The 17,612-nt window shown below is 45.1% G+C and overlaps 1 protein-coding gene across 1 annotated transcript; it reads right to left on the reverse strand.

Annotated features, from left to right (window-relative positions):
* Positions 1-195: 195 nt before the first annotated feature.
* LOC118403824 lies at positions 196-17,151 on the reverse strand. Its single transcript, XM_035802674.1, has 10 exons — positions 16,847-17,151; positions 15,437-15,530; positions 6,751-6,863; positions 6,455-6,573; positions 5,971-6,104; positions 5,530-5,655; positions 5,016-5,130; positions 2,341-2,548; positions 1,745-1,886; positions 196-1,427 (listed from the first exon to the last, which is right to left on the reverse strand). Exons 2-10 carry the CDS (start codon positions 15,515-15,517, stop codon positions 858-860), a joined length of 1,608 nt encoding a protein of 535 aa, XP_035658567.1. The 5' UTR covers positions 15,518-15,530; positions 16,847-17,151; the 3' UTR covers positions 196-857.
* Between the last annotated feature and the right edge of the window lie 461 nt (positions 17,152-17,612).

Raw genomic sequence — 17,612 nt, forward strand, 5'->3', positions numbered from 1 at the left:
TATCATCGGGTATTTGTCCTCCAATTATACTGTTCGATAGATGATGTTTGACTTTATATTTGGGTTGTACGGTTTACCATAACTATGTACATACAATTATATAGATCACAAAGAATGAAATATATAACATGTCATTTCCTCATGTAAATTAACTTGGATGATATTCTGTAATAGTAAACATCACACATTACCGAGTATTACCAAGAATGCACTACAATTTAATGAATAAAAGAAAACAACACATTTTACAAGTCACTTGATGAAGTATTGTACAGATATGTCCTCTATCACTGTTTATGGATTGTAATGTACGCAACATATTTAACAGATAACCTTATGCATTTTTACAAAATTGTATGAAAAAAAGTCCCCTGTCACTGAATTGGTGAGGTGCAGTATGAAAACAATGTTACGTCGCTACTATTTCGACGGACAAAAATTCGATAAGTCGTGAGTTCAATCCCCGGCCGATTCATACCAAGTCATTTTAAAATAGTACATGCTGCTTTCTCTGCACATTTTTGCTAACTTTTGTCCAACCGAGCTAAGTAAAGGTCACAACAGAGACAGAACATACATATAGTCCATGATAGACTTAGTTCGGTTTCTTCTCGCTTCTTGGTAATGGTAAAAATGTAGGTTTGCATGAGTTTAGCAAAAGTCGGTTTGTCAAAGCGCATAAGGAACATAAATTGTCAGTGTTACTCGTATGTGTAAATGAGGGAATCTGCTTTCTATTAGCTAAATATGGTATTTCTATCATTAACATGTATGGTACAATCAACAATGAAGTGCACTTCATCTTCTACCCTGTTTGAGGTACAAAATTAACATATTACTACTTATTAGTTCTTAGATCAGGACAAAACAGACTCTTTGACCTTCCCGTCGTCCAATGACATTGGAATCGAACCGTAACTTCCCGGAAGCCCCTTCCCGGGAATTTCGTGTTTTTCCTTTGCCTCAACGTCGACCTTCTCCGTTTTAGCCTCAACTAACCTCCTCACAAAGAAACCGGCTACGACAACAAGCACAATCCATATAGCCTCGTGAACTACCATCATGGACGGACCGGAAATCTGGAAATCATAGTATTGGATCGCCCATGCAATGAAAACAACAATCAAATACATGAACACAAAACCAAAGACATAGGCAACGCGACCAAACGTACTCAAAGTAGTGTCTGGACTGCCATTGGTCAATTTTCGTTCTACGTAAAGGCCAAAGGTCACGAGGACGCATATGACCATGGCAAAGCCCCAGTTGTTGAAAGGGATGACGATTGGTTCCCAAAGACGGGTCCAGGGGTTGCCGTTTCTGTCAGGGATCCAGCTGTAACAGTAGAGGATGGCGGGAAGGAAGGCCACGGTAGGGATGACACGTGACCAGGTAGGGAGGTGCTTCCAGAACGGCAGGCCGAACAGCTGGAAACAGAAACAAGTTCAAGGTCAAATTATCTAAGTGGTAAGATGTACGTTAACGTTACTCTAATATAAGGGCTACGGATTTACTATAAACATTACTTTTCTGTCTGTCTGTATGTATAGATGTCTCTGCTGGTGTTCATCTGTGGATCCGTGTGTGTGCGTGTGTGTTTGTGTGTGTGTGTGTGTTTGTGTGTGTGTGTGTGTTTGTGTGTGCGTACGTGTGCATGTGTCTCAGTGTATATCTGTATATAAGTACCAAATCTTTTTGTCTTGATTTTTTGGCACAATGCAGATCTAAACAATTAACAACTCACCTGTGTGACCACAACAAGTGCGAGGAAACCAAAAGCGAACATAGGCCACAGCTTGGTGCCCATCTGGTCCGGTCCGCCGGTCTGCCAGGCCACCAGCCCGCCGTGTAGGGTCACCCACACCTCCAGGGTGAAGCGCCAGTATCTGGTGGGGGTAAACCACGAAAATAACTTTATTACAAAGCTAATTGCAAACAATGCATCGATTAGCGCAGACAACGCAGAAAACATAATATCGGTAACGTTACTATGATAGCATTTTTTTCTGTTTCTGATTTAGTGCTCTATGTTTCGCCATAGAACATGAGTTAGGTACTGAACCTACGAGCATGTTCGTACAAGATGAAAAGGAAGCCATCTACACTAGTGCTTATCGACCCTCTCAGTCGAGACGGGGGCCGATACCAACTACCATGCACATCTGATCCGTTGCTGATATCGCACTTCCGATCAGATCATGTGACATGGGCATCGGGTCATTTCGCCAAGCTTTTGGTCATTCTAAATTGAGATGGGTCATACCACTGATCGAAATCTTGTTGGTAAGCGCTTTGCCTTGTGTATGAAAATTGCGAATAGAGCCTTTATAACGAACCCACCTGTTGAGATGCAGGTCTGTATAAACGAGGCTTCCTTGCAGCATCAGGATCCAGGTGTGGAAGAACCCCATCACGTGACCCAGCGTGTTTTCCATTGGATGATACCAGAAGGTGTAGACCGCCGCCCACATGATGACGTAACCGTGGTACTTACGGACCAGGCGCACCGACTCACGTGACCAGGACCGCATGGCTTTTCCGGCTTTGTCTTAGGTAAACACAGTACACAGAAATTGCGGCATTTAAAACAACTTAGCTTCTGCTAAATGGTTAACTAAGTTCTTTGTGAACAACCAAGTATCTATATTTATTTGTCAACGTTTTAGAAACCGTCTGTCACATTCCTACGGACAAAATTACTGACTGGTTCTACTTGGCACTGCAGCTAGGTGTCGCTGCTACAATGTGGAGAGTGCGGTTCCAGACGTGACTGAATTCATTGCGTTAATATTTTTGAGAGCAATACTTGATAACTGATTGTTGATCTGTTTAATATGTATATACGTATTTTGTAGAATCTATTTTCTGCCTTTTTCGACCATTTTTATATTGCAATCCATACATAGTATGGGATTGCAATATACTGTTTTTCCTTTGTTTCTTCTCCTGTCAAATCTTCAATTGGATTCATCTTTTTCATTTTGGGGCCAAATGAGCTGAAATTTGGCATGGGCATAGAACTTGCAAATACCCCAGACGTTTTTTTCACTTTCTTGATAGAGGCCTTAGAATTTATGATATTTAGGGTTTTTGGTCATTTTTAGACAAAATATGTATATTTTGGGTCCCTGTGCCCTGGTATTACAAGCTAATGACCTGAAATTCGCTACAGAGGTGCATTGGACATATGAGCACAGAAAACCATTTACACTTTCTTCATAGATCACTTTAAAATTGAGTTATTTTAGGGGTTTTGGCCATTTTTGACTAAAAATGTATATTTTTGGCTCCTATGCCTTGCCATGAGGGATAAATGACCTGAAATTTGGTATATAGGTGCATTGGATATATAAGCACAGGGCTCCATCAACACTTTCTTCATAGATCACTTCAAAAATGAGTTATTTTGGGTTTTTCGGCCATTTTTGACAAAAAATGTATATTTTTGGCTCCTATACCCTTATATGAAAACCTAATGACCTGAAATTTGGTACATAGGTGCATTGGACATATGACCACAGGACCCCATCAACGCTTTTGTCATAGATTACTTCAAAAATGAGTTATTTTGGGGTTTTTGGCCATTTTTGACTAAAAATGTATATTTTTGGCTCCTATACCGTTGTATAAAAACCTAATGACCTGAAATTCGGCATGAAGGTGTGTCTGGCTTGTGCCCACATTACTTCATTTTCACTTTGGTCATACATTACTTTAAATTGTTGAATTTTGGGATTTTTTGCCATTTACGGACTAAAAATGTTAAGTTTTGGCTCTTGTACCTATGTATGAAAACCAAATGGTCTGAAATTTGGTATGAAGGTGCGTACGTTATGTAGCCACAGGGCTCTATTCACACCTATGGTGTATATCAATCAAAAATTGTTAAATTTGGGATTGGCATGCATATGAAGATGGATTGCAATATGCTGTATTTGCTCCCAAGCAAATGTCGGCCTTTTTCCTTTGTCTCTCCTCCTGTCAAATCTTCAAATGGGATTAATTTTTTCATTTTTGGGCCAAATGAGCTGAAATTTGGCATGGAGGTAGGGATAGCAAATACCCCCAGACGTTTTTTTCACTTCCTAGATAGAGGCCTTAGAATTTATGATATTTAGGGTTTTTGGTCATTTTAAGACAAAATATGTATATTTTGGGCCCCTGTGCCCTGGTATTACAAGCTAATGACCTGAAAGTTGGTACAGAAGTGCATTGGACATATGAGCACAGGAACCCATCAACTCTTTCTTCATAGATCACTTAAAAAATTTGTTATTTTGGGTTTTTTGGCCAATTTTGACTAAAAATGTTTATTTTTGGCTCCTATGCCCTTGTATAGAATTCAAATGACTTGAAATTTGGTACATAGGTGCATTGGACGTATGGGCACAGGATCCCATCAACGCTTTCTTCACTGACCACTTCAAAATTGAGCTATTTTGGAGTTTTCAGCCATTTTTGACTAAAAATGTTAATTTATGGCTCCTATGCCCTTGTATAGAAACCTAATGACCTGAAATTCGGCATGAAGGTGTGTCTGGCATGCGCCCACAGTACTTCATTTTCACTTTGGGGATACGTTACTTCAAATTGTTGAATTTTGGGATTTTTTGCCATTTTTAGACTAAAAATGTTAAGTTTTGGCTCCTGTGCCTATGTATGGCAACCAAATAGTCTGAAATTTGGTATAAAGGTGCGTACGGTATGTGGCCACATGGCTCTATTCACACCTATGGTGTACATCAATTAAAAATAGTGAAATTTGGGATTTTTTGCCGTTATTGACCAAAAATGTACATTTTTGCTTCATGTGCCATGAGAAAGCCAACTCATCTGGACTTTGGTATTAGGGTAGTTTTATCACTTTAAATGGGAAATGGGCCATATAGACTGGTCCATTTTGCATAGATAGGGGTGTTCTGGAAGAGTCCATTATTGTATGAAGATGGATTGCAATATGCTGTATTTGCTCCTAAGCAAATGTCGGCCTTTCTAGTTTATTTGACTTTTCTTACCTGCGCTTGTCACAGAAGGCCAGCCGAAAAACACACCCCTTTCCCGGAACTCTATGATCATAACGAACAGCAGGGCCACGATAACTGAGCCTTGCGAACTGCCGATCGACACATCCTGGAGAAAAAAAATACACAAGTACATGTGGTGCTAGTCATCTGCAGTAACGTTAGTTCACCTTTATCCCCGAGGTAACCTATATCCGTTGCTTTTGTAGGATATCATGTCGACAAACTTGGTTTCAAACTGCAGAATTTTGAGAATATTGCAGTTTGAAACCACCGACTTGATACCCTATTATTTAAATAAACAACGGATATAGGTTACCCCGCGGATAAAGGTGAACGAGTGTTAGATAATACCGAATACCGAATTTAAGATAACAAAACAAAAACCGACCCGTCGCCATTTTGGATCTGTGTTCCCAACCAACATGGCAGCAGCAGATCTTATATCTTTACTTTGTGACGTCACGTCTAGCAGCTCTCTTGGATACTTTAAAATACCCGCTCTCACCTGTGCGGTAGCGTCGTACGTCAGGTGAGTCTGCGCCAGGTGCAGCAGGTGAAAGAAGGTGTGCACGGCCACAGCTGCCCAGGTGTACCTGTTCAGGTTGGTTGAGTATTTATTGCCCTTCTCTGCCTATGGGAGAAATGGGATGATGCAATTGGGATAGATACAATATGTTGTCTTTATCTTTCATTTTGTGTAATAGTTGTAACCGTGCAATAAAGTTCTATCATATAGTCTGACATGTACGCAGATCTCTTCCCAAATCCAGAACACATGCGACAAAAAAGGTAAAGTTACTTTCTACAAGAGACTGTGAGGACTTGATTGAGGACTTGACTTTTATTTGCAGGCAAGCTCTGGTTAGTAAGGGGGGTATGGGGACCACGGTTATCTAACTAGGATGATACACAGACTAGGCAAGCTCACCTGTAAGTGTTAGCTCACCTGTTTGTTCACCTGTGCCAGGTACAGGAGCCACCAGGCCAGCAGCTGATGGACGGTGTAACAGGCCCACACAAAAGTTCGAGTCCATGGAGTCACCAGTTCTGGGCGGAGCTTCCAAAAGTACCAGCGAGCCGCTAGGTAGCACAAAGGACAGCCACATCAAAACGCAAATAATGGATTATTCAATCAATTATCGACCGCTGACTAACAAATGTTGCTGTCTTCAGCTTTTGTTTCAGCTTGCAATAGACGAGAGTGTGAACTTGTTTATCAATTGCTATGACGGGGGGCGCCCTAGACTCTCTGTAACTTATGATCAACTGCTCACCGAGTCACGTGTGCCATCTACAAAACGTGACGTCATAGAAGAAGTGGATTGCCCATTCCTTGACAAAGACAGTAGTCCATCAGTCTAAAATCTGAATACGTCCAATTTCTTATGTGTTTAACTTTATTTAGAATGTATGGTAACCCTTTCACTTACATGGATCTACCCCGTATCTCCCCTTGACTCCCTCTTCAGGTTCGTACGGCTCCGGTAAGAACCGCTCCCGTGTCGTGTTGGTGTCGTTATAGGCCAGTCCGCTAGGGGCGTACCAACCCCTGTAATCAGGCAAGAGTTTACACACAGGCTATCGGAGATGGCAAATTTCACCACCATAACTTTCACACAGCTTTACAATTCTCACACTCCCACCCACAAATATGACAACAAATATTGGTGCACGAAAACTGTAAATAAATGTAACAAGCAATGATTGGCAGGGCAAAGACGCCAACCTGTAGCTGCCCAGTCCGAAGATGGCTCCGATCAGTCCACCAATGAAAACCATCCCGAACAGCCACACCAACAGGTCCTGTCTCTGGAACCATCGGACATCAGAACGAGGAACCTGAGGGGAACAGAGGTTATAGACTGCTCAAGAGCATAAAACAAGAAAATGTCTGGACGTGACAAGGAAGGGCGCATGCGTGGCGTCGTGTAGACGCTTCTGCCGCGTGCTGCAGGTCTAGAGCTCTTTTTCAGCCATTTTTGTATGGTTGGAGTGAGAGTCTAGGCCGGAGGTTTAGTCAGTCGGTTAGCTGGTTTTACCAGGATCATTTCGATGGTTTTCGATCTTCTGTAAGTTGATTTTTGGAGGAGTTACGGTGTTTTTTCGTGCCACCGACACCCTCCACGTCGAGCGTACGGGTCCCCCCTACGTCCTCGTGCCGCTAGACGAGGGTAGGTGGACACGTGCAATCTTTGCCGGTAGATATTTCCCTTGCCCGTGAAGGGACACTCTTCCTACTTTGTAGGAAAGGAAAGCAGGTTTGTGCCAACATTCCTACATAGTCTTGTTTCGCTTCGAATCGAATTTGTGGTGTTTTGAGCTGTTTCTGTACCCTCGCCCCCCGGCCATAGTGGGTGAAGGGGTTGGTACAGTCCAAGCACACCGCCTGGTGCCACTGTTTTTCTGGGTCAATCGCTATTTTTAGAATAGGTGGCATTCCGGGGCTCTAAAAGGGGTTTCTGGAGACCCTAGAAGGAACCTTCCATATACTCCACAGAGAAATAGACTGATTTCGGACTAGGCAAAATGTGGAGAGACAACTCAATTTGCGTTACGTATACCGCTCAGAAAGACAAGTTATCTGAGCAGGAGACCTGGGCACTCCTGGACTCTGTGGGGATACCTACATCCAGTCTCCAGACAGTGCAAGCGCTGAACGCTACGTCTTTTGATTTGACCTTCCGTACGCTTCACGATAGAAAGTTGTATGGGGGTAAACTCTCGGCACTACAGTACTTAGATGTCCGTGTGTACGGAAGTGCTGAGACAGTCGTCACAGCAACCCGTATACCGGACGAGTTAGATGACAATCACGTACGGTACTGGCTATCCCGTTATGGACAGGTCCTGGCTTCCCGTATGACCACCTACTGGGACAGACCTACTGTCCGTAATGGGAACAGGCAGTACAAGGTTATACTCAAACCAGGGGCAAACATCCCGTCCTCTTGGAGGTTAGCAGACGGTCGGTTAGCCTTTTTCCGGTATGTCGGACAACAAAGAACATGTCTGAAATGTTACCAGGAATTAAGGGCACGAGGCAGCACAATGTACTGTCATCTTCTGTAACAAATGCCAACTGATTGGGCATACCTCTGCGGAATGCAGCAATCACGTAGTCTGTAATCAGTGCGGCAAGGAGGGACACACCGCACGTCGGTGCCCTACTTCATATGCCAACAAACTGCTGCCTGACAATAAGTGGACCAGCGGTCCGGCTGCTGAGGCAACCGTGGCCAGTGCTAAGACCCCTGGTCAGAGTGAGCAGTCTCAAGTAAACGAGACTGTCTCCAGTGGTAAGAGTCAGAGTGAGCAAACAAACGAGACTGACTCCAGCGACTCCGGGTCGGAGGAGAGCGGGGAAGATGATTCCGCCGAGGAATTTGCTTCCTCTGACGAACTGACGGAGAAAGAAAGGGGGCTAGAAAGGGAGCTGCTTCTTGAAGCAACCCAACCATCTCCGAGCTCTGCGGAGCGCATTGAACCAAACGGGGAGCAAGAAACAACCCATCCTCGCAACAAGAAACGCAAGAAGCGCAAGGGCAAGGCCAAAAATGGCCGCAAACAGAACAACGAGGTCGAAGAGCCTCAGACACCAGTCAAAAATGTGGTGGCCAAGAAGAAGGCCCCACATACTGGAGACCCGTCATCTGACGCGATGGAAGTCGACCAGCAGACCTCTAAAAGGCCTGCGCCTTCCGACGAAGAAGTCAGCCCAAAAAGAAAGAGTGAGCCGTCGACAGTAACGAAGGGCCCTCATAGTCCCGGTTACGACCTTCCCTTATCAGGAGAGCTAGCCATCGACGAGTTCACGTCATCTGGAGAATCTCTATAATGATGCCCCAAAATATGCATAGGCTCAATGCCTTCTTTATGTTAACGATGGTGGTTATAGCAACCTTAAACGTTTGTGGGATGCGCAATCCCAACAAACGCAAACAGGTATACGACTTTTGCAGACAACACAAATTTGATATTGTTTGCCTGCAAGAGAGTCACATTACACATGTGGATGAAACTACTAAGTGGGAAAAGGAATGGGGAGGGCAGGCCCTATGGAGCCTTGGTACGCCCAATTCTAGAGGTGTAGGCATCCTGCTTTCCCCATCCCTTGACTTGAAAATAACTAAGAAATTCTGCGATAATGAGGGTCGCGTAGTTTCCGCAGTCCTGGCTGACGGCACGCGCTCTCTTCGAGTGTGCAACGTATACGCACCGAATGATGCAGCTGAACGATCCACATTTTTCCGTGGTCTAGGCAATTTCTTATCCAACTCTGAGTCCACGGTCCTTTGTGGGGATTTCAACTGCATTGAGTCTCCCAGCCTAGATAAAAGAGGGGGGAATCCAAGTCGTAGTTCTGGAGGTTCGAAAATTCTAAAGAACCTCTGTGCTAGTCACAACCTACACGACTCGTGGAGGCAGCTGAATCCGGATGGGCGCGTATGTACGTGGCGTCAACCTGATAACGCTGTAGCATGCCGACTGGATAGACTTTACTCATCCAACAATCTGCCCGTCTCTGGCCATTTTTTCCGGCCTGCATACTTCACAGACCACGATTGTGTGGGAATCGATGTGCTTCCAACAGCTAAAAAGAAGTCTTCCATGTGGAAGTGCAATGTTTCCATCCTAAAGAACAAAGAAGTCCAGTCGGACTTCACTGCGTCCTACAAGGACTGGCAGACTTTGAAGTTGGGTTACCCTTCCCTGAGATCTTGGTGGGATGACGTCAAAGACCGAACCCGCTCCTTGTTTATTAAGCACTCATGTAAGATAGCCAAAGACAAAAGAGAAGCTCGTTACCAACTGAACAACACTTTAGGGGATCTGACCAACCAACTTAATGCTGGTGCGGTCTCACCTGATGTCCTGAGACAATATAAGGCCACGAAAGACGCACTGTCAGAGTTGGCAACCTCTGAAGCTCAGGGCGCCATCGTCAGATCCCGAATCAAACAGTTTGAGGAGGGGGAAAAGTGCACGTCCTTCTTTCTAAAGCAGGCCGCTTCCAACGGCAAGAAGAAAAGGATCTGTGCCATACGAGACTCAATGGGAAAAGTTGTCCATGAGGATGACGAAATCGCAAATGTTTTCTACGAATTCTACGCAGAGCTGTTTGCTGAGGAACCAGTGGACCCGGTTGCCTCTGACCAGCTTTGTGACAACCTTGAAAACACATTGACCCCAGAGGAGGCCCAAGCATTGGAGGCCCCTCTCTTAACCGACGAAATGTTAAACTCAGTCCGCAGCATGCAAAATAACAAATGCCCGGGCAGTGATGGTCTACCCAAAGAGTTCTACACGACCTTCTGGCATCTGATTGCCGACGACCTCCTGAAGGTGTTTCAAGAAGCTCTTGATGCTGGAGAACTTTCCTCCAGCCAGAAGTTTGGGGTTTTGACACTGTTGCCAAAGAAGGGAGACGAATTGGACCCCAAGAACAGGAGACCAATCTCCCTCCTAAACACCGACTACAAAATTTTGACTAAAGTTCTTAATAACCGCCTTCAGTCTGTAATAGCGTCGGTGTTGCACCCGGACCAAACCTGTGGTGTACCAGGAAGGTCGATCCAGTGCAACCTCCGACTCACACGAGACATAGTTGTTTACGTAAATAACAATAACGTCGAATGTGCTATTGTCTCCCTTGATCAAGCAAAAGCCTTTGACCGTGTCAACATCTCCTTTCTACAACAGACTCTCGCACGAATGGGATTTGGACCTTCCTTTCGGAAGTGGGTTTCAATACTTTACAACGACATCTCCAGTTCCGTTTTGGTGAATGGCTCCCTGTCGTCTCCCTTCGCCCTAACAAGGGGAGTGCGGCAGGGATGCCCACTTTCGCCACTGTTGTATGCAATCTCTCTTGAGCCGTTTGCGGCGACAGTCCGCAAAGACTCTGAGGTGCATGGAGTAAAACTCCCAGGCGGCTACGAAGCCAAAATGTCTCTGTATGCAGATGATAACTCTGCCTTCCTGACATCAGACGACTCTATCGTCAGGCTGTTTGACCTTGTCGGGCTGTACAACAGAGGCTCAGGCTCAATGTTGAACCTAGACAAGTGTGAGGGGTTATGGCTGGGGAAATGGAGAAATAGACCAGACACCCCTGTACAAATAAAATGGACATCTGGGTCCATCCGTCTGCTTGGTGGGGTCTTTGGCAACATTGACATGCCCCTAACCAACTGGAAGGAAGGTAAACGCAAATTTGTTGAAACCTTACAAGGATGGGGAGCCAGATCCCTCTCCTTTACAGGCAAAGTGACAGTGGCAAACTCTCTAGCCACCGCCAAACTGTGGTACCTGGCGTCGGTGTTCACCCCTCCTGATTCGGTCATGAAGGAAATCAATACCGCACTGTTCGCCTTTTTCTGGGACAAAAAGCGTGAGATGATCAGCCGAAATACCATCTACCTTCCTCCTGAGAAGGGCGGCTGGGGCCTAATCGACATAGCAAAGAAGGCAAAATGTCTGTACAGTCGGCCTTTCTCGGACATCATGTCCCAGGAAGACTTACCTTGGGTGCAGCTCGCCATGTACTGGCTCGGTATTTTCATTAGACGTTTCGACCCGTCAACATGGTCCAATAACATGCCCCACTCCCCGAACGCCCCTCCCCACTACAAAGCTCTACAGTCCCTGGTATCTGAACTCGTAGAGGCATCCCCCTCTAAAAAGTGGGACCCCGGGTGCACTACGCGGTCTCTATACGACAGCCTTCTAAAGAAGGATGCTCACATTCCAAGCGTCTGTCTTAACAAGCGTTCTGTTCCCTGGCCATTAACCTTCCAATCTGTTCAACACCCACTCCTGGAGAACAGACTGAAGGGCACTGCATGGCTGGTTGCACACCACGCCCTCAAAACGAATGCCCTGCTCTGCTCGAACTGGGGTTACATTCGCTCGGGAACTTGTCCAAGGCAGAATTGTAAAGGCCACGAAACTGTAGAGCACGCCATGTGGTACTGCAGCGAAGTGCTGCTAACATGGACTTGGGTGGAGGGTTTTCTCAGGAGGTGGGTCATGTCAGACTTCCGAATAAATAAACAGATGGTTATCTATGGCATCCTGCCACCCTCATGGAAAAAATGCAAGATAGATGCTATCACCTACACCCTGGCCGTCGCGAGGAAACGCATATGGTCCTCACGTTGTGAAGCACTCTTTGACAAGACCTTTTCGACTCATGTCGAGATGGTCCCATACACCAAGGAGTGCCTCCGCTCAAGAATAAAGCTTGACTTTGTACGTCTGAACGAAACAACGTTTATGTCTCTGTGGTGCTCAGTGCAGTGGGCGAGGGTCGACGGGGGAAAACTGCGACTACGCTTTTAATCCCCTGCTTCCCCCCTGTAGTCGTATCAGTCTGGTATGAACTGTCTGTCTTGTACGTTTCGTATGTCTTTTTTATTTGGATGTGTCAAGTTGGCAGGAGTGGGTTGGTGGGAGCTCGGCGGACAAGTAACCTGTTGTGGGTAGCTTGACACATCCCTTTTTCTTTCCTTCTTCTCTTGTATGTTCTTTGAAATGATGTAAAAAAAAAATGAAAACAGTGAAAAAACGTCTTGTCTCTCTTGTCTAGTTTTCTTTCTTTTTTGATTTTGTTATACCCCCATTAAAAACGGGTTATAGCTATCAGGTTCTATCGTCGCCATGTTGGTGGAACGTATAGATCCAATATGGCGACCATCCCGAACAGCCAAGACCCAGATTTTAGCTACCATGTGTTTGCGATGCGTTTGCGCACATGCCCATGTATACCTGGGTGGAGTGAAGAAATTCGTGTTAAATGCTTTTCCCCGAGTACAACAACGTCTAGTTCAAGACCCCAAAGTCTAGCCTCCATAGCAGGCTCTCTGGGTGTTCTTTTTTTCGTCTTTTGGTTCATAATACACTTTTGCTGTCCGTTTCTTCTTTGTAATGGGTTGCTTGTACGGACCGGCCACCCAGTACAAAAAGAGAAGACCAGTATAAACAGTGTATCAGACACTGCAGACAGACACACCGGGTGTGCTGGTTGCACGGATGGGCACGATTCTCGGCCCTCCATCCTTCCCTATCCTCCATAGCCTTGGGCAGATCTTCAGCCGATCAGCCTGTATGTTCACAAAGTTGGTGTACATATGTTTTGCGTGGTCTACCTATGCTCGCTTGACCATGACAACAGTATATTTTGACCCAAAAAAGACGAACAAAGGGCCCAGGGAGCCTGCTATGGAGGCTACAGAAATCGCACTCGTGACTCGTGACCCGAATACTAACCACCAGCCCTCCGGTTATGTGTTTGTGTTTACCTGACCCAACTGGGTGGGTCACGACATGACGTTTGCAAGGACAGGTCAGGACAGTTTGACCTCTCTGGTTAATAATTACAGCTGTCGATTGCAGGACAAACAAGAACAAAGGAACACCCTGTCAGTAGCCTTCATAAATTGCATTATCGTATTTTCATCTGAAAAGGCCCAATCTGCACCGATAGCGACCTCCGAGAGGCCAACACTGCTACCCTAAGATGGATCCATTGGTGGAGTGACAAGATATGATGACCTGAAAAGGCCTACTGATCTCACTTTCTTTAACACAATCTGGTCAAAATGACTTTTTAAAAGTTTTTAAACTTTTTTTAAAAATCCTTGTCGGTGGTTGGTTCTTTCACAGCTAGCCTGCTTGAAAATTCTACGACATCAGAATCGTAGGACGACCAACGACGAATGTGGACGCACCCTTGAAACATTTATAGAGTCTCGGTAACTTACAAATCGCGAGGACACTGACAGTATTCCGGCTGAATATTCCCTTTAAAGCTCGCAGACTCTTTGGGCTAGCTCTTTTCCAGTTGTGTGACCTGAAATCAAGTCTACCGTGGATATTTGCCAGGCTCGCTTCGGGTCAAATGAAGCTATCTACCGCCGGGGTAATCTTTTGCACCCGGCATACGTAGGAGCTTTACGCGGTAGGAGTTAAAAAATTAAAACTCCTACCGCCTAAAACTCTTACCGGGTGAGAAAGACTACCTCGGCGGTAGCAAGCTTCGTCCGTCCCGAAGAGAGCGTAGCCATTACACGGGTAGACTGGATTCGAGGTTAACATGAAGGTTAAGTTGCGGGGATGTATTCGAAAGAGCTACGCGTGGTTGTAGTACCTGCTAATGGATGCGCTTATTTTAGGTTACACAAACCACCTGTTTCTTCATACTAAATACATGAAACATTAAAATATTACCTTCGGGACTGTAGCACCTGTAGCGCGATGTTTAACGATACTCTTGTATTCCATTGTTATCACGCGGTTTTCAGCAGGACCTATGGGTGCTTGGGTCCTCCAGCCTTGCCGTCTGGTGACCTTGGTATCCTTCCTGGTGTCATCCATGTCTTAGAACTATCGCTGCCTTATTGTCCTTATTCCTTATACATGTCTTGTCCGTCAGGACAGTTTGACCTCTCTGGTTAATAATTATACCTGTCGATTGCAGGACTGCTGGGTTAAAATTCACTGAAACTGCTGTATCTTGCGGATGATTGGTTCTCTCACGTATACCTAGCTGAAAATCTCACGACGTTTGTTGTGACTGCGCCGCTTAAGCAAGGCTGCCATATTGCCTCCGTCATAACGTTGCGTAACATGTCTATCTATATATGGCGATTGTAAGTATTATCATGAAATGTCAGATGGCAACCTGAATATACTCGGGACAAACCGCGGAGAAACGTTCTGGGGGAGCATGGAAATGTGTTGTTTTCAAATCCTGGGTAATTAGGAATCTGCGCCAATTCCACTAAAAAAGTCACACACTCAAGTGGGGATTGTATTTTTTATGCCAAATTGTTTGGTTATTTGAGCCCCTTCTCCGACATGTTTTGATATAACGTGTGAATGATGTGCATCTGAATTGATGTCAAACATAGCGCTTAACAAACACTCTTAACGACAGCAATACAGCAACGCCGTCAAATTGTCTGTTTTCTATCTTTTCTAGCGTCACAGTTCAAGCAACTGGCCAAACTTGAAGATCGGTTAAAGCTCTCCGAATCTCAAAATCGAATGGTGTCGACCGTATTTTTTTGCTCAAAATCTGCCCTTCACAAATTGGACGAGGCTCGGGTGATGCCTATCCAACACTAAGATTATGAATCCCCCATGACATGGTAGAATACATAAAAATCGACTAAGAATTAAGCCCCAGTAGGCTAACGTCACATTTCCAAACTGGGCCCGGCCCGGTCGTTTGCAAATAAAGCTCACAACTATTCTCTTTACGTCTTGTGTAGTTTAACTGTCCTTTAAACCAATTATTTTCTGTCCTGAACGCTGCCCGGCCGGGCCTCGGTTTAGAAATGTGACGTAAGCCCATTAAGATAAACCACAGCCACACAGTAACAAACCCGTCCACTCAGTGCTCTACTTACTGTTTGTTTGGCTCCCTCCAGCACCAGTCCTGAGCTCGAGGCGGACAGCTGTGTGTCGGGGTCCTTAACCGGCTCCTCCATGACAGTACCGGACCTGGAGACGTAGGGACAAAGTTTTAACTAGCCTCTACCAGACTACGTGGATCGGTGGTCTAATTGTAAAAATCGTGGTGAGGATAATGTTTTTTTTCTGGCCGGCCGTCTCCCCTAGCGTACTATTGACTCTGTCCAATTTCTACAATTAGACCACCGATCCACGTAGCCTGGTAGAGGCTAAGTTTTAACCCCTACAATAGACCGATGATTGCTTATTTCTAGGCTATGAACACCAAACCTCAATAGCAGATGTCCTTAAGGGCACTGACGTATATGTTAAAACTGTATGTCTCTGCCTCCATCTTTATTTTTCTATCTGCCTGTCTCTCTTCCTGCCTGTCTGTCCGTGCAGGACAGAAATAGAGAAGACTCAGCGTGTTGGGAGACAGACACAATAGAAGCCTGTCAATTTCTTCTTCTGACGTCATACTTACTTCAGCCTGTTGGACTGAGTGCTTTGTGTGCGATAGCCCTTATCTTTCCATTGCAGGCCATAAATGTACCGGAATTGTATAGTTTACAAGGGTTGCCGCAAACTTTTAACGCTGAAGGATGCGGGCTTGAAACAAAAGAAAGGGGCAAAATCTCTACGGCATTTCAGAGTGCACTAACCATTTGTGCTGACGAATTATGCTGCTGAACTATCGACTATATGTTTCAAGTATATGGTGGTTACCGAATTTGTTAGTTGCGAGGCAACGTCTCGAACGGAATCGAAGAACTCCGTGAACTTTTGACCTACGCATACGCGGGCTAAGCAAGTGTGTTTGCCTTCATGCGATAATGTCGTCCCTAAAAGAAGGCCACGAGAGGCAAGAAGGGCAACAATTTTACGACTTTTAGTGGCAAATGGTGGCACATACATGATGACACGGATGTTAGTGGCAAGTATTGGTACAAAGATGACGGCACACTGGCGCCCAAAATCCGTGTTTTGGCACACTTCTGACAGGTTAACCAGTAGGCTCGAGGGGTATCACGTGTGAAGTGCCTTTGGTTGTGCATGCCGAACAGCCAAAGCAATGACCACCAATGAATGACCATGAATAAATGTGAGCCATGTATTAACATTATTCGAGTCAGGTAAATTTTGATGCCAAATAAGTAGTGTTTTTAGTTCGTTAATCAGACTGCACAACGATGTGTCAAAGCTAGTAAATAATATCTTCTTTCCCGCAAACTTTATCTAAACCTGTCAAATGCCCATACGCAGCCCACATGGACTTGAACATACGTACTAGTGTGACTGCTCCCTTAAATCTCATTATCGTCACCGTGGTGACGTCACAGTAACACCATCCCCGAAACACGCACCTGAACTTGGCCGACACTTCACAAGTGTTCTGTAGAGTAATAAGTCTCGGAGTCGGGAGTCACGGTGAAGGTTTTCTTCTCGGTCGAACGTAAAGCCTCTGTGGAGTACGTGCGTGACCTAGAGTTACCTTTCTTTCACTTCGTTACGTAAGTTGCGCAAGGGCTATACCATTTCAAGAGTAGGGGTGGTTGTCAAGACAGAAGACTCTCCAAGGAGAGGTTCACTGTGAAGATTTGCCTCTTGGTCGGACGTGTACTGTTTGTGGTGTAACGTTGCGTGCGCGACCTGAAGTTACTCTTCTTTCACTCAGTTGCGTAAGTTGCTATACCATTCCACAAATAGGGGTGGTGGCGAACACAAAAGACTCTCCAAGCAGAGGTTGGGGGATCGTAAATTTTCTCTGACAGCCGACCCATTTACTCATAGCGCTTAAAAGCACCATTGAAAGCAAGACCATAGCACACCCGGGTCAAAAGATAAAAAGAAACGGAATTTCTGCTACAGTACCAAGGTCACATGCAAGGAGATCAACCTTGACCTTTATCTTCCCAACATCTAACCACATACAAATATCATCGCAATCTATCAAGAGGTTTTTAAGTTTTAAGTGCTGACTACAATAATCCGGAAACACAATCAGACAGGCAGACAGACACACCCAAAACTATATCTCCATTTTTCATGGCGATAATAATACAGACACCTGTTTGGAGATAAGAACCCTTACATGCACACATGGCATTTAGCTAACTGTTGCTGCCCTCA

Source organism: Branchiostoma floridae, chromosome 16 (assembly GCF_000003815.2).
Source record: "Branchiostoma floridae strain S238N-H82 chromosome 16, Bfl_VNyyK, whole genome shotgun sequence".
In the NCBI taxonomy this organism is placed as follows: domain Eukaryota; kingdom Metazoa; phylum Chordata; class Leptocardii; order Amphioxiformes; family Branchiostomatidae; genus Branchiostoma; species Branchiostoma floridae.

Coding starts and splice junctions, on each gene's coding strand:
- LOC118403824 (XM_035802674.1), bottom strand. CDS start 15,517: ATGGAGGAGCCGGTTAAGGACCCCGACACACAGCTGTCCGCCTCGAGC. Junction 6,105..6,454: donor GAGATACGGGGTAGATCCAT/GTAAGTGAAAGG, acceptor TGTGCTACCTAG/CGGCTCGCTGGTACTTTTGG. Junction 5,131..5,529: donor CGTACGACGCTACCGCACAG/GTGAGAGCGGGT, acceptor TTTTTTCTCCAG/GATGTGTCGATCGGCAGTTC.